Source organism: Thermobia domestica, chromosome 9, assembly GCF_964235325.1.
Source record: "Thermobia domestica chromosome 9, izTheDome1.hap1.1, whole genome shotgun sequence".
NCBI lineage: Eukaryota > Metazoa > Arthropoda > Insecta > Zygentoma > Lepismatidae > Thermobia > Thermobia domestica.
This window is the reverse complement of record NC_137462.1, coordinates 280,435,924-280,454,367: the sequence shown is the minus strand read 5'-3', so window position 1 is coordinate 280,454,367 and position 18,444 is coordinate 280,435,924. Positions and strand designations below refer to the sequence as shown.

General features: G+C 36.9%; 1 protein-coding gene across 2 annotated transcripts in view; it reads left to right on the top strand.

The window, feature by feature from the left end:
* The window catches only part of LOC145660711 (visual system homeobox 2-like), a 402,468-nt gene extending 384,408 nt beyond the window's left edge, over positions 1-18,060 (top strand). The window contains exon 5 of one of the 2 annotated variants that reach the window (XM_081726072.1): positions 13,933-18,060. In XM_081726072.1, the coding sequence (XP_081582198.1) occupies positions 13,933-14,432 (500 nt within the window). In that variant the 3' untranslated portion in view covers positions 14,433-18,060. The remainder of the gene's footprint in view (positions 1-13,932) is intronic. The other variant, XM_081726071.1, reaches the window with a different exon arrangement.
* Positions 18,061-18,444: the final 384 nt, after the last annotated feature.

Genomic DNA, 18,444 nt, shown 5'->3' with positions numbered 1-18,444 from the left:
ATCAAAGATGCTTTCGTAGAAATGGAAAGATAAAAGACTCAAAAGAAAGATATGTGATCCAACCACTAAGAGTTAGAAGAAATTAGAGAGGATAGTGTAATTGGAAGAGATATCCGACAAAAATACTGCCTTGCATGGATATTTAAATATATATTTAATGTCAATTTGAAAGAATAATGAAGTGTTTGAGTAAAGAAGAGGTTTCTGTAGGAGGTGCAAGGACAACTGCATTTGCTTTACAGATAACACAGGTAAAGTGGAACCTAAATCGAAAACAAAACATAATCGTAGCATAAGAAAACAAAAGTGATTATAAATACAAAAGGATGGAGAACGGATATAGTAGTGCCTGGACGGAAGTATTGGAAGCTGTGACATCTACAGAAGGGTAAAGAAATTAGTTTTCAGTCTCTAGAAGTATTATTAACAAAGATTGAAGGAACTAAAAAGCAAAAGTAGAAGTGATAAATGGTATTTTAGATTTTATGATGAGAATAAGTCGGTGAATGAAGTGTTACAAGAAAAACTTATCAAATATTGATATTGCACTATAAAGAGAAGAAGCGTGAATATTACCCATAAGTGATGAATAAGACTATGAATGTTGAAAAATGTTTGTTGTAAGGAAGCAGAAACCTAATTGAGTGAATAAAACACAATGCAGAGTATTGGAAATAATAGGAGGGAATAATTCAGTTGAGTTGATTTTAGTTTAGCGTCCCGTTCAGCAGCGAGGCTATATGAGACGTGGACCTACTGATTAACGTGGAACCCGAACCACATGAGCTCCCGCCGGGACTCGAACCCGGGTCTCCCACGGCAAAGGCGCATACGCTAACTGCTTAGCGACGAGTGAGCTCCCAAGAGGGAATAATATAATCGGAGATAATTCAAGAGAATATAAGAAGTTGCTGAAGGAGAAAATGTATTTTGAGTGACATGGTAGTAGGTATGGTGAAATGAAGACAATGAGGGGAGAAAAACTTAATTTAATAGATATTATTAAAGCAGAAAATTCATTTGAAGATGACGAACTTGGTAACTGAGGGCCGTAGTGCATGAAACCTTCTTTTTTTGTAGCGAGTGATCTACCTTCTTCTTGTTTACCTCAACCATAGGTTGGTGGGCAACATGGAAATTTTAGAACTTTTCTCTCCCTTGGAAGAGCTGATTTATACTTTGAAGTCATCTACCAGTGATGACAAAAATCATAATGGATGAAACTTGCACTGGCAGAGTAATGTTTCGACCTTAACACAGTGTCTTAGGTATAATTTAGTACTCATAAGCACCTTAACCAGCAATCAATTCAATAAGGAATTTTTATTCTGTCTCATAATATTCGATCTTAAGACAGCCTTTGACAGTATCTGGCAGTGGATTGATTTATAAACTCCATTTATGCCGATAAATAATGACTTTATAAGCCAATTTCTTTAAAATAGAAAAGCTAATGTATCTGTTAATGACAGCTTAACCTACTCGAATTTCGAAGGAGTTCCCTAGGATTCAGCGTTATCTACATTCAATAATCTTGCATATAAATAAGTACTACTTCTCACATTTTGCAGACGATAGTGCCCTGGTAGTCTCATAGTATTACAAGGCATGTAACCATCACGAATTCTCAATCTAGTATTGTGATTGTAAGCCTAAAATCAATAATGTATAAGGTATGTAAAACTATTTTATTGAGTTTCTAATTAGGCAGTCATTACAATAAAATATTTTAAAATTTCTTGGCATTTAAAACTCACCAGAGTGGCTAATGCTTAGATATGATTCTGTTCTTTACTGTCAAGTGTAAGGAGTTTTACACTAAACTTACTTTCAGCTTCAAGCATAATGTCAGAAGCTCCATCATAGCTTATTCTAAAAAGTAAAGGAAACAGGTTTGAAACGGTAGAAATGTTATTCTTATTTAATCATTGTTAACTTTATATGAAATGCAATTTTGGGAAACATTCATTCATTTGCGAATTTTTGTACTTCGCAGGTAATTTCATGAAAAAAACATCAACATTTAGCAGAAATAAAATATTTTATACTGTCACGTTTAGTTCATTTTTTATTAAAAGTTAAAAATAAACGTATTTTTGAACAAAGAATTAAGCGAAGGATTCATGAAATCATTTGTATTATAGTACTCCACGGCGCAAAAACATGGATTCTACATACACGCGACGAACAACAATAAAAAACACATTGGGAATATGAGTGTAGAGAAGAATTGGGAAAAATAGGAAGATGGAGCAGAAAACCACTGATAAAATATTGAGAATAATATGGCTGAGAAAAACAATATTGCATGTTATTAAAAATACGGAAAGAAGTAGGTTGAGGTCAAGGGCTCCGATCCTAGGGGGGCCGAGGGCCCTACACTCTAAAGTTCGTGGACCCCCTATTGTAGTTATGAATATACAATATTTGGCATAATTTGAGTGCAATTTGTCTTCAAATCTTCATATATATATACCTTCTGCATCTGAATGGGCACCCCCAAATTTACAGATAAATCGACGCCCTTGGTTAAGGCGTTGTCTGACGAGGAGCCATGTGCTAAGGGAGAAGGTACAGTGGAATGATAATAATAATAATAATAATAATAATAATAATAATAATAATAATAATAATAATAATAATAATAATAATACATTGGCAATATCATAAACTCTTTTCTTGATGAAACCTAGAGTTGAATAATATTAATAAGTAACACGTATATAATATGCCAAGAGAGTAATAAATGTTCCATTGTAGATTTTAAGATAGCATCATAACTATTTAACGCTAAAAGTGAATATTTTCTCATACTTTGTCAGATACAGCATCTGTTCTAGATGGGATTGATAGCTTCTTTATGTTCTCAGAGGGCAGACTTTGATGACTGGAGAGGGACGTCTCTTTCAACTGAAAATTAAATATACGTCTACCTGGCAACAATATTTCGTTGTTACTGTTGTCTCCCCTTGAACCCTCTCCCTCATCGGAGGAATAATCCAAAGCAAATTGAATTAATCCAAAGAATCTGTCCTCACAATCTCGAGGGACAGAGGAAGTTCTCAACTAAAAAGAAAGGGAAATCACAGAATACTCCAATCAATATGAGGAAATCTCTCAAAGTTGACAGTTAAAATATAATCAGAGTCTTTTATACTTACAAGTAAACCTTACGTTTGGGTGAATCGAGTTGCTGACTGAGACACATATGAGAAAGTAGTACTAAATTTGATCAGTATTCCAGTGAAGTTGTAGTTGCGAAGCCCCAAGGGATTAGGAGATACAGCTACCAGAACATCACATGGAAGTACAGAATAGTGTTCATACAGTTGGAGGTAAAAGCTCTGTAAGACCTCTTGTAACGACAAAAGGTGAATAACAAATATATGGGTACATATTAGGACTAGGGGGAAGTCATATAGTAAGGGTATACCTGATGGCGGCCATCTTGAAATCCGCCATTTTGAATTAAGGTTAAGCTTTTAAAATAGGAATAGGGTCATGTGATACATGATTTAAGGCGCAAATTTAATCAGAAGAACAGTGGTGACGTTAATATTGATTTACGCGCAATTGGTAAAAAGTTACAGGGAAATTAAATATTGTTGCAGCATATATATATGTCCTTTACCCCACCTTGTAAATTTTGTTTTAATGATAATAATTAAATAAAAAGCAGGTGGATAATTATTGGGTCTGTGGTAAGAGTTGCCTTGATGGCGGCCATGTTCAAATCCGCCATTTTGAATCAGACAAAAGTTTTAAACAAAACGCATAACAGTGACACCTTATTAATAGCAAATTTGAACATGGCCGCCATCAAGGCAACTCTTACCACAGACCTAATATTTATCCACCTGCTTTTTATTTAATTATTATCATTAAAACAAAATTTACAAGGTGGGGTAAAGGACTAATACATATGCTGCAACAATATTTAATTTCCCTGTAACTTTTTACCAATTGCGCGTAAATCAAAATTAACGGCACCATTGTTCTTCTGATTAAATTTGCGCCTTAAATCATGTATCACATGACCCTATTCCTATTTTAAAAGCTTAACCTTAATTCAAAATGGCGGATTTCAAGATGGCCGCCATCAGGTATACCCTTACTATATGACTTCCCCCTAGTCCTAATATGTACCCATATATTTGTTATTCACCTTTTGTCGTTACAAGAGGTCTTACAGAGCTTTTACCTCCAACTGTATGAACACTATTCTGTACTTCCATGTGATGTTCTGGTAGCTGTATCTCCTAAACCCCTGGAGCTTCGCACCTACAACTTCACTGAAATACTGATCACATTTAGTACTACTTTCTCATATGTGTCTCAGTCAGCAACTCGATTCACCCAAACGTAAGGTTTACTTGTTAGTAATAGAGGAGAATACCCATGATAATATGGTATTTATTACAAAGCATCTGTTAGAATTCCTTTGGGACAATCAGAGTACAACATAGACATATTGTTGTGCGTTATCGAAGCGAACTTCTACCATTCGACCCAGCGTGCATATCCTTTTTCTCTGTTCAAAGATAACCACTACCAGACTTAATGTATTGCCATCCCTAGCTCGAAAGGTGTTTGCCACCCTCAGAATTTTATTTTAACAGAATAGAAAATTTTATAAAATAAACTTCTATTATGGATACCTTTGTTTCGACTTTTTAATGTAAGTTTTAATAAATATCCGTATTGAATTTGCTACAAATTTACGTTGTTTTTAAAAAAAAGTACAGAGAATAATTAGTATTATTTTCATAATATACTGTATACTTATGCAATAATAAAAGTAAAAATGTCACTAAAACGAATTGAATAATTGTTTTGATTGTTGGAATGTATGTTTATACTGAAACACGAATGATTATTTTAATTACAAGAAATATTTTTCAATATTACCTTTTTTCCATTCACACGAGTCATAAAAGTAATTGAAACAGTAGAAAAGACTATTATGACACTCAGCTTCGCCCAACGCGCGCCCCTAAGAGCCAGGGGCTGCTAAATATGCGATTCGAACTGGCATTGGTCGCTGGAAGTGTGACGTCACGCGGAAGAGAGGAAATCGCGTCTTCTGCTTTTAGCATATACTTTTTGTATACTCCGAGCATATTCTAACTTCATTTGATTGTTGAAACTACATAGAGACAAAAATATTACTAACACTACAAATACGGAGGGTAAATTGCTGTATTATAATAAATTTATATTAATGTTATCATCCACTCATTGTTATTGTTTTATGGATATTGATAGGAAATGTTGGTGATAATTCTAATTGCAGCCCTCAGAAGTCACAGAACCCGGACGCATTAATTGTTTTTCCGTGCACTGTGTTTCTTCATTGTTTGGGCTTTATTTTTTAAGGTTGAGATTGCTCAAATAAATGTTTTTTTTTTTTTTTGTTTTTTTTTACATGTGTTTCTACTATATTTTGGGTTTAGTTCACGGAAAATGTGCCCGAATAAAATTCGTAAGCGCGAGTGCCAGGAGGCTAATAACTGTATGTCTCATTAAAGGATCTGATCCAGAACCTGACTAAGTACGAGCCTGAATGAAGGATGTGAGCTAAAGCAAAAATGAGTACAAGCCCTACCAATGCCAGTGAGCTCGAGTCCCACTGAGTGTTGAAATCTGAGCCCAAGTAAGCGCTTGCCCGAAAGAGATCAGAGAGCACGAGCTCCAAGGAACCTAGTTAGTGCAAGCCTAATTGAAAGATATGAGCCCGGGGCCAAATAAACACGAGGTTCTGCGAGAATAATGAGCATGATCACACTAAAGGTAATGAACCACATTAGTGAAAACAGCGCTTTTATCAGTGAGCTCGAGTTATATTGATGGTAGTGAGAAAGAGCCCAGCTGGCGGAAGTGAGCCAACACAAGTGAGCACGAGTCCAATCCAGATTAGTGTGCCCGAATCCAAGCAAGTGCGTGACCAAAGGAGACTAGACAGCGCGAGTTCCAAGGAGCCTAGTGAGTTGGAACTTCATTAAAGAATGTGATTTCTAGACCAAGAAAGCGCAAGCCTCAACGAGAATAAATAGCGCGAACCTCACTGAAAATATGGAACCCGAGCCCACATTAATACACACTGGTGTCAGTGAGTTTGAGCCCCATTGATGAGTGAGCTCGAGCCCAGTTGACGGGAGATAGCACGCGCGAGTGAGCAAGAGTCTAATTAAGATCAGTAACCCCGAACCTAACTAATTGCGTGCTCGCTCGAAATAGATTAGATTGCGCGATCTCCAAGGAGCTTAGTGAGAGTAAGCCTCACTGAAGGACGTGAGACCGATCCCGAGTAAACGCGAGCCTCATTGAAGGATATGAGCCTGAACTTGAGTAAGAGCGAGCCTTAACGAGAATAGTGCCCACTGAAAGTAATAAATTCATTGCAAGCCCCACTGACGTTATTGAACACGAGGTCATTAATGGTAGTGACCCTTACTGTAATTCAGACTAGTAAGCCCAAGTTTTATTGAGTGTAGTGAACCTAAACCCAATAAAGTGTATTCCAATGAAATGAAAATGAAAATGAAATGAAATGAAATCTTTAAGTTTTACGTCCCACGATTATGCCGGTTAGACTAAAGGAGACGCTGTTTATGAGAAATGTATGAAATGGTGGAATGAAGAAAGTGGTAGGAACCGAGAGAATCCCGAGAAACCCACGAGCACGGTGTTTGTCCACCACAAAGTCCACACAGAGCGAGTTGGGATCGAACCAGGGACCTCCACCACCGGAGGTGAACGCTCTACCACTGAGCCACCGCGCCTCCACCCCCAATGAAATTAGTGAGCGCGAGCTCCCAGCAGTCTAGTCGCCCCGATCACCCCCTGGATCCGCCCCTGCAATCGATTAAATTATATGTATTACTCAAACTCTTGGGGGGTATTTGTCCCCTCGTGCGCCCCTAAATGATGCTCCTGTGTGTTCGTTCTTAACAGTTCCATACCAATTCGATATATGCAGAAAAGAAATTGCATGAGGGCGGAACTTTTTTTTTCTTACAGGTAGTTTATGAAGTTCGTGTTGTAAGTCTGTCTCACAATCTTTCGGTAAGAAATGAATAAAATAAATATTAGCATTGTTTACATCGACTCTGTCTGCGCGTTTACACCGAAAAACTCACTGTCGTTGTATCAACATTTTAGGAAAGGGGTGCTATGTTATACATGGAGTCTTCCTTTCTCAATTCGGACATTGAGCAACAACAAAGTTATTTTTATTCATTTTTGTCTCAATAATTACCCATTCTTTAAAAAATTCACGCATCGACACCGCTTACTGTATTCCCTACAACGTGTTTGTTTCGTGCTCTCTTCCACGTGACGTCACGTTGCGCAAGAATTCTGGGTAATTTTTTCTCTTGATAGCAGAAAATATGCTACCTGTAATACTCTATATACATTGCCTAAGAGCATTGCATCCCTAGTGCAGCGTTGCCAGACTCACAGATCGGAATTATTCCAAAACCTGATCGAAATTATGCTAGATTCGGTCAAATTATGCTAGATTTTCATAATTACTAATTCAAGAGTTTTAAAAGAAAAAAAAACGAAGTTGACATACGATAATGTAACTTAAAATACGCAGAGCGCAAGAATGAGTGGATAGAACTCAATACTTCACGCACCAAAGCTTTAACTCAATTAAACTAGTGCAGTCGTTGCCAGACTCAATGGCGTATATATCGTATAAATGAATGCAAAGCGTTTGTTTACATATTTTGAGAGAAAATTACCTCGCAGCATAAGCGGAGTTGAGAATTGTCTGCTGTACTTTTGGTCGGTCTCGGACCTTTCATTTCAGGAATAAAGATGGTCATGAAGTCAGAAATAAAGATGGTGAAGTTGTCAAAAAGTTGGGGGAGAATGGCCCCCATAGCTCCGCCCATGCCTCGCAGTTAGAGGATTAGAAAACCCTGGGTGGAGTCACACACACACACACAAAAAAAAAAGCCCAAAGCCGTTTCTAACTTACTTCGGAAAATGAGACTTTCTGTATGGTTTACCGACTGTATGAATCAATGGGAAAGGATTCATTTCTGCCGTTCTTTATCTTCCCACGACCAACTTCTTTCTCATCTCCAGGTTTCGCGGCTTTTTGATAAACTTGCTGAAATTATGCTAGATTTGGGCAGGATGCTAAAAGCAAGATGCTAGATGCTAAAGGCATGCAAATTATGCTAGATCTGGCAACGCTGCCCTAGTGGTAAATCTAGCCCTCATGTTAGGACTAGCTCGGAAGAGTAATGCTCGCGGAAGTAGGAACGAAATACACAGTTCTGATTGGTTGATGTTATCCATTTCTTGCCACGTTGCATTCAAATAGAAAAAAAAATCAAACGGTTGCTGCTGTCGGCCCTCGTGACCAAGAGTGCTAGTAGCGCTATGTGCTAGTAACGAATATTGCTTTTGGCGTGGGTTCAAACCTGGCCCAAGAAAAGTTTTTATTATTATAATTATTTTTACATTTTCATAACACTTTTTAATTAAAATAAGATGAAAATAATACTCAGAAAAGTGATTTACTTACTTTTGTGCAGATAAGTAGTAGTAGTAGGAGGAGGAGGAGGAGGAAGCCCCGCAGGGCTCGTTTTGCTCCACCTTGATCCCCATGATATAAATTTTTGGCCAACTTAAAGCAGTTGGCTAGGATAGCGCGTAAAATAGCTGGCTCGAGTAGCGCGCGAAAAAAGTACTTCCGGGAGCATTACTCTCCCGAATGGGTCGTCTGATCATTACTTATGTAACATTGAGCCGATTGCAATGAAATCTGGTGAGTCTTTTCTTTCGGACTTAAAAAAAAATCAACTTGAAAATTTCTGCATATACAGTACTGTTTGTGAAAATTGTAACAAGAAAGAAATGGAAGAGTGGAAGCAAGTTTTATCCACAGATTCGTTACATGACTATAGAGAAGTACAGTATTGGTTTTTTAAGATAAAACATTGACATTTAATAACGGACGTAACTAGGTAAAGGTTAGTTACGGAGCTAATTTTCGTTGCACTATCTTCATGAGAAATGAAGGTATAGATGTTCAAAAAATGCCTGAGTTGCTTCATGTAATACACATACTGAGTGTTCCAGCCAGAGATCTCGTTGTTAGAAAATATGCATGTAGGAAAGGGAAACTTGGTGGCTGAGTTAGCGTTATTATCTTTGACATGGATGACCAGGGTTCAATTCACCTGCGAATTCGTGTCGTTCGGAAAGCACATTAAGCTGTAGATCCGTGTCTTATATAGCATCGCTGCTGAAAGGGACGCTAATCACCGATCTAACCAACCAAATCTAATCACTGATCTGATAGGAAATTGAAGTTTTGTCTCCTATTTGATGGCAGTTGCCCTACCACAGCTTTGGCCGCAAAAACAAAATTTCAATTTTTGTCCTATTCAATTCTATGTTTTCTGAAGAACATGAGTTACTGTATGATATTTTTGTTTAACCGTCAACGGTTTTGTTCAACTTCTTTACGATACCTTGAAGGTGTATTGTTGCTCTCCTTTTCGACAGATTATAGGGAGGCACGGAGGCTCAGTGGTAGAGCGTTCCCCTCTAGTGCATGGGGTCATTAGTTCGATTCCAGCTCGCGCCAAGTGAGCTTTGTAGTGGACAAACACCGTGCACGTGGGTTTTCTCGGGGTTTTCTCGTTTCATCCCACTTTCTTCATACCACCATTTCATTCATTTCTCATCATCACCGTCTCCTTTAGCCTAGCCGTAGAATTTCATTTCATTTTTCCTTAAAAAGAAGGACATAGTCGTGAGACGTTAAACTGAAATATTTCATTTCATTTTTCGGCAGATTCGTGGAACGTTAAACTGAAATATTTCATTTCATTTTTCGGCAGAAATGTGGGACGTTAAACTGAAATATTTCATTTCTTTTTTCGGCAGAAATGTGGGACGTTAAACTGAAATATTTCATTTTTCGGCAGAATTGTGGGACGTTAAACTTAAATATTTCATTTCATTTTTCGGCAGAATTGTGGGACGTTAAACTGAAATATTTCATTTTTCGGCAGATTACATTTCTAAAAACCTTATTTCTGTATTTATGTTTATTGAAAATTCCACCTCTTGTTCCGTTTCAACTTGAAGTTCGTCAGTTTTATTTGGAAACATACTTAATGATTAACAATCTAAGCTACTTTTGAATTTTTTAAAAAAAAAAAAACAGAATTATCTTTTGTCGTTAAGAAGAGTGAAACGATAAATTCCCAAGAAGCATATCACACACTTCTCTAGTTAACTATTCGCGAGAACTAATTTCTCCTCCGTTTTCCACTTTTATGAGTTTTCTTTTGTTTGTATTTGGCTGTGACACATTCAAAGTTCCTAATTTGTGCCTCTGGTTAGCCTCGAGTTCAGAAGCCAAAGCCCACAACTATTTCCTTTCTCAGCTACTCCTGGAATTGATGACGCCATTAGGAAGTCTTCGCTCTCTCTCTCTCTCTCTTGCTTTCACCGTTCTGTTTACTTCACAATACGAGCCGAATCTATTTTTATAATTTTTATACTTAAACTAAAACTTCTCTGTAATGTTTTCGTGGCATTTAACACATGTAATTAAGAAAAAAAAAAGTTTTCTCTCACTAAAAATTGTTTCTCATAAAGAGGACAGGGAAATTGTTAGGGCAGTGACTAAGAAGAAACTGTATTCTGGGGGTCATGATAGAAGGAAAAAGAGGGAGGGGTGAAAGAGGCTTTAATTGATGAAAGGATTAAAACGGATAACTGCTAGATCAACGAAGAGATTAGATAAGGACAGAAAGGTAGATCGTCGTTATTATTATTATTATTATTATTATTATTATTATTATTATTATTATTATTATTATTATTATTATTATTATTATTATTATTAGATTTTCATCACTTCCAGATTTTTTACCTAAAAAGGAGAAACTTCTATCTACAGCCAGGGTTCCTACTGATCTGGAGAAATCTATTTCCCTGACTTTTCCCTGACTTTCCCTGACCTTTGGCAGGAAATTCCTTGACTTCCATGACAAGTGTAGGATGACGTTGATATAAAGGAATAGATAACGGTGATTATTTATATATGAGAACATTTATTCTATAGAGACAAATAGTAGTCAATTGCTCGTATACGTACATTCCACTTACTTTCCATGAAAATCTTAACAACGTCCATATAATGGTTGGCTAAGCTGAAATTCGTATACAACTAATGTTAGAAAACATATATTTTATAAAAATTTCCCTGACTTTCCCTGATTTCCAGTGTTTTTGCCTGATCTTCTCTGACCTGCGCCATTTTCCCAGAGTTTTCCCTGAGCAGTAGGAACCCTGACAACGGTCCTCAGCGGATTTCTTTGCTTGGATGTAATAATTATTATCTTGAGTATCATTCATCATCTTCTTACTATCCTTCATTTTCCTTATTCTATCAGCGGAGCTTCAGTGGTGTAATAAATACTTAAGGCATTTGCCGAAGGCTCGTGTTCGATACTCGGTAGAGACAATTTATTCTTTTGCCGCGTTAGGTGCAATGCGGCTCTGAAGTCCACCCAGGCTCTATAAAATCCAGACTTATACAAATGTAACTATATAAAACGGCTCTTTATATACAGGGTATTTCAAAACAACACCGACAACGTTTGGGAGGTGATTCCTGGCACCAAGATAAGACAAAAAGTATAGACCAACCTAGTGCACAAATGCTTCCTTTCGGAGTTATAGGCTGCCGAAAACATGAAAAAATAAATGTTAAAGGTCCATAACCCCAAAACTATAGGACCTACCGTAGTCGGGTCAAGACTTCACTTAGGAACTAACATGAACCTTATCCAAAAATCCATGTTTCAGAATTCTAAGGTTCTCACACAACAATTTTTATAGAGGGAGTTTGGCTACAGGCATATAATTTGCAGTACTCACCAACTACCTCTATAAAAATTGTTCCGTGAGTGCCGCAGGATTCTGAAACATGGATTTTTGGATAGCGCACTTGTTAGTTCCTAAGTGAAGTCTTGACCCGACTCCAGTAGGTCTCATAGTATTGGAGCTATGGACCTTCAAAGTTCATTTTTTCATGTTTTCGGCAGCCTATAACTCCGAAAGGAAGCATTTGTGCACCCAGTTTGGTCTATACTTTTTGTCTTATCTTGGTGTCAGGAATCACCTCCCAAACGTTGTCGGTGTTGTTTAAAAACCCTATATAAATGCATATTCACATTTCTTTCGCTCTAATACTAAACAGCGCCTCATTTTTTTTATAGCTTGGATCTTATTATAGATGTTCTAGGCTTGCAAACTTTTCACTTATAACTAGACACATTAATGAATACTATTTTTCAATATAACGTATTTCGGCTCATAACAGGGTAAGGTTGAAGGGTCATTAGAACCTATCCCTATACAGAAGATATACCAGCTATTTTATACAGATCCTCTATCTCATTGTTCGTCCTCGGTGCGAGCGGTACCGGGTTCGATTCCCGGTGAGGACTTTCGGTCGAAAAAGTGTAGAACGCTTTTTCAGGTCAGCCACCCTCAATGAGGTGTTCCTCATTCACACCAGGGAAATGCTGGGGTGGTTCCTAACTTATAGGTCCCAGGCCGCTTCCTTCCTTCTCGAATTCTTTCTTCCTTCCCTTTCCCCGGATAGTGTGCTCGCCGAGGTACGTCATCCCTCAAACGCGACGGACTAACATGGCCTTAGATGCCGACAGCCCAGAAATCTAAATCCTAAATCCTAAAATCTATCTCAATGTTTTCACAGCAACATACATCGAGAAAGGGATTGTTCTTTTGTCTTTATTTTATTATTGCTTGGAGTAAGCCAACGCGTTTTCTTTTAACTTTATGGAAAAGTGTGGATTTCCTCACTGAATTGTTATTCAAAAAAATTATCCTACCAAAAATATGTCGGAATGATACAAACATCGCCATATCTTGAGATCAAAACATCGGATCAAGATGAAATAAAGAAAACGAAGTAATTATCTTGAGCCTAGATTCCAATAATTTATCAGAGGGTGAGGTGTGTATTAGTTTAGTATCTGATGTATTGTCATCCTTTAATACAAGACTTAAATATATTTCCTGTTTTCTTTTGAGGATAGTGCTTCCACTGCCCCTGCTCTATATCCGTTGTCATATTAACGGAGACAACTACAGATACTGCATTAATAATAAGCATAGGTACTTTATACCTGAAGTAGATGACCCTCATATATTTTATTTTGTTCTTAAGATACTATTCTCTTTGAATCATCTCGACAAGTTCTCGACGGGCTACAGCCCTGAAATGACGCATTTACGCCTCAAAGTTGATATTTTCTTTTGATATTTTTGTGTAGGCCTATGTATGGAACGCTCAGAACACAAGAGAATCAAGTCCATTCACCAGAGTTGTAAGGAAAAGAGAGACAGTTTATGCGGTACGCTTAAGTATCTACATGGAAAAGTTAACATTTAAAAATATATATATATTGTAACTGTCTTTTTTACAATATTTGGATATGAATCTTAATACTCTGATGTATAAAATGACAAAAAACTGCATTTGATCCCCTTGTGCACTGAACGCGAAATAAATTCTTTAGAAAATTAGAATCGATTCTTGTAACGTTTTGTATAAAACATGAGAGTCACAATGACAGAAAATTTGAAGTGCGCATGTAAAAGTGATAAAATTAGCCACTTTGTGTCAAAGATTTTTTACTGTTACGTTAGAGTAATTTTCTTTATGATATGCCACTTTTAAATTACTAATTCTACTATATCAATTTAATACTGCCATGAGTATAATTAATATTTCGTTTGTTTTCTTCTGTAGTTCTCCAGCGTCACTTTCTTTCATAAGTCGCAGTATAAAATGTTATTAGTAAGTTAAGTTGTTCCGAGCAAGAATACTTATTTCAACTTTAATTGTATATCCCTTAGGTATGCACCGGAAGTCAATGGAGGCCGCACAGCAGCTGAAAGAAGTTGAAGACAGCGACCGAGAATCCACCACTTCCCGTGACAAGTCGGACAGCTCACAGTCTCAGCCCCAGCACCAACACCAGCCTCAAGAACAATGCAACAAAGACCTCAGCAGACTACCAGCCCATCATCAGCAACAACATCACCACCACCAAGAACAACGTTCGTCCCAGCAACAGCATAGTTCATCCCAAGGACCTTCGCCACAGCAGACCTTACAAATCCCAACGGACCCCGAAGAATTCCGTAATAATAGTATCGCTTGTTTGCGGGCCAAAGCACAAGAGCATAGCGCCAAAATTCTTAGTGACGCCGTTCGACGTTCAGCGGCAGCTGCTCTACTCAATGGGAACGCAGAGGGCGCTCACGAATCAAACACAAATATTACCAGTCAATTGGCAGAACGAAATCACGGGGATATTTTGACGTCATCAGACACGTCATCTTCTTTGTTTTGACAAAATCAATATACAAATATCTACACCACTGTAGAGAATAAACAAATTTAAATCCAAAGAACAAACAAGTGTGTTCCCTTTGGAGACTAAAGACTTCAAAGTGCGGGAATATAACTGATCTCTCCGTATTCTGTACTTAATGTCTAGCAATGTTGTATTATACTATGATAAAAAGAAAATATTGTTTTCAATTACAAATAGATCTGTTTGAAAAGAAACAGGAAGAATCCGCCATATCTCTGGTTTTAATTGAATATTTGGCCCCGAATGTGACTCCAAAGTGGCAGAAACCTGTTGGCAAAGTGAAAATCCCTTTACAGTTAGTGCAACAAACCGTGTGGAATGAGCAAGTTGTGGTTTCACGTGACTCGCGAGAAATGCGTTTAGAACCTTCGTTTATCCATATTTCTTCTCTCTTTGTAATGTTTGTGCTAATTTCTAAAGTGATTTCAACAATCCAATATTCCAACTCTCTCAGTCTAAGAAGATAACGAAATAGGTTAGAAACGTTCCATGTTCCATGTTCTTCATAGTTCTTGTTTCCCTTTCTGAAAAAAAAAATAAACCTTTCCTTCCATAGAAATATCAACAAAAACTAAAAGCTCTTCAGGGTTTGGTTTCTTAGATATCATTAATGTGCTTACTTAGAAATTCAGTTACAATTTTTATATGTACATTTTCTTTTGAAAAGCTGTAAATATATGATAATTAGTTTTACGATATCAAGTCACTTTGTAGTAATATAAACAAAGAAGAATCCTCAACAGTAAATGAGCATTATCCTTATTTATGCGTAAATTATTCTGCGCTCACGAGGGCGAAAGACCAATTAATAGTTTAATAACATGTTCGCCAACAACTCCGACAAAAAATTGGAAACACGGAAACATGACAAAAATTGTAGATCAACGTGGGTGTACAAAAATTTCGGAGCTATAGCTACCAGAATTTTTTTGGAATAATACAAAAAATATTTCGAGAACGAAATGTCGGATCAAGGTCGAGTGAAAACCTTTACTGGTTATTTGCAGATATAGATTTTGCAGGATGTCCTGAAAGTCGCGCAACATGAATTTTGGAATATCAGAACTTACAAATCACAAATGCTAATGAAATGAAACTGCTACACAGGAAAGGTATGTTGCTGTAGATATTTTTGAGTTATAAACCTCGGAAAAGGGGTTCGACATTCGTCTCCTCGAATGACAGAAATATACGAAATTGATTATGTTTTTAATGAAACGTGAAAAATCATGAAACGTAGATAGGTGTGGCATTGTTCTGGACAAAACGAAATACTAATGGATAAAATTGATGGGAATGTATCGTTCTGAAACAAGAATGACGCCACTGGCACCAAGCGCAGGCATACCACAACCGTGACAATAGCATGCCATAAAACAAAGTACCTGTTTTCCAGCATTATGGCGTAATATGGTAATATAACGATACCAGACAGTGTCAAAACACACCAACTATACAACTTTCCACTGCATTAATGTAACAGTAGATGTACTGTAAAATGTATAGCTATCAGTTTACTGTTCCTGATCTCCGTTGTTCATTTGTAAATGTTACGAATTTTTTACTATGTCTTAAGGCTAAACTTATCGCCCTCCCTGGTCCACTTTCACTAACACAATAATTAAATCTGCCACTCAAAATAATCACTAAATGCTTTAATCCGATCTTCATCCGACATTTTGTTTTCGAGTTATGATCCTATTTCTATCATTCAGACATATTTCTGGCAGACTGCAGCTCCAAAATAGGACATACGTCGTGTTTGGTGCACAGGGAAATCACGGCCACTCTTTGGATATTTTGCACACATTTCATCTTTAAGATCTATGAAGCTCCTTTCAGAGCTTAACAGATTTATGTCCAGTTATTGTAAATAACTGCTGTAAAATTTTTAAAAAACTGTTAAGTTTTCCATATATCTAAGCGCACAGTACAAAGTTTTATGTCTTCATCTAGCAACTTCGGTAATTGAATCTGATACCCTTGTGCTCTCAACGCCCCACTTGTGCACCTACGTGATCTGTAATTTTCACTTCTTTTCATTTGGAAGGTCATCTACCAACATTTGCTGGTGTTGTTTCTAAACAGTCTCCACATTTGTTTATTAAAATTAAAACTGAATTAAAATTAAAATTAAATTAAAATAAAAAATGTTCACTGTTCACAACTGGAGCAGTCTGAAAGTTTTAAAATTATTGGAAGCCATGCTGATTTATGAGAAATGTGTGACTTAGAACTTATAAACTTTCTGAAATTAGAGTTCACTTCTTGCAACTATAAAGAGTTTCATTACAAATAAGAGGTAAATGAGATTTTGAAATTATGATATTTCAGATTTGTGATATGCTATGTGTAGATTTTAAGGATTTAGATAATATGGATGTTATCTACTGATGTTAATACTGAACAACTATGGGGAATAGGAGACGTGTGTGGAGTGAAGACCGAGAGTCCAAGGTTAGGCAAAGGTGCCAAGGCAGGCGACCGCCATGTTCGACTCGGTACTGGAGAGACCGAGATGTGAGCATAGACAAAACACGAAAATCCTACAGCCATATGACCGTCCATGACCTCTTTACGTCACTCCTTGCGATATGAGTCCTTGCATTACCAGTACCGTTGAGACTTCCCGTCAAAGGTTATCTGAGAGCGTTGTGAAGCTGTCCATCCAGATCGAGCCTAGGAAGTCCAAGCAGCAGAAATCCGACATCAGGATTCAGAAAGTGACCCGGAAAATAAAATAATTCATTAAGTACTGTGCTTGAAATCCTTCTTTTAAAAGATGATCCTTCTTTCCATCCCTCTTTTATCTTCTACCATAACTGTTTTCTATCTTTTTTAAGTTTTGGTTTTACTTGGGAACGTAAGTACGGATCCCAGTCATGATTGTAAGTCCTAGAAAGGGTTTGTCAGCTCAAATCTCTAAAACATTCTTTTTGTGTAATTTGAAACGAGATGACACTAAAATTACTCATGTTTGACTCCTAAACTTAACTTCTTCAGATGCTAATTTGCCTATACCTCACAATCAAACGTAGTTGACTCGGACTCCGAGCAGAGAATGGACACAAAGAGAATGAAGACGTAAGTTGACATTCTCATCCTGGTTCAACGGAAGCACGTTATTAACATATTAATTTTCTCTTCCTTTATCTCCTCTTGTTTGTTTGTATTTCTGTGCCAGCAACAAATTAATTTCTTATCTGAAAATAAGAATTTAGCTAGCACAGTGACCGTCAGGTTTCTATCATATGCACCCGCACACTGTAAATCATCTTTAATAAGTGATATATGTTTCTGGATAGACATTTGAGTACCGTGGCGTAATACCAATTTTAATTTCCCAAAAGCATAGCAAAATAAGGACTTTCCCTCAAATTGCTCATGTTCTCATTTCCTTTCCTGAAACCGAGAACATTAAAAATACTTTCGAGAGCAAGAATCAAACACCCTTTTAATTGATCGTAAGACTAACAAAGTCATCCCATTTTCTCAAGGTTAGAAGCTACGATCTAGCAGAATCTCTCTATAAGTATTAGAACTTGTTTCTTTTAAACGTCCATGAAATTGTGAAATATTGCACAAATCTCAAAGTAATCTAAAACTGATGTAAATCTTCACCTATACCACGAAAAAAACTCCACTTTAACTATCTGATCTATGTCGGTAGCGTATTAGGGTCAATGTCTCCTGATATAATAATCATGAATGTCTAATTATAAAACCGTACACCGATATATAAATATATATTCGCAAATTACTAAAATAAACATAAAATCACTTGCTTTAAACTAATTACGTACTAAGAGAACAAAGAAGAATGAGTTTATGACCCTCCTGAAAACGAAATTTCTCAGAGACAAGAATATGTTCATAAACAAAGCTGTACGAAGGAAGAGTGCTATAAAAGTAAAACAGCATTTATCATTATGTGCAGCTATGGGAATCTCAGTAGTATAGCACGTCTCCAATTACAGCAAAGGAGATG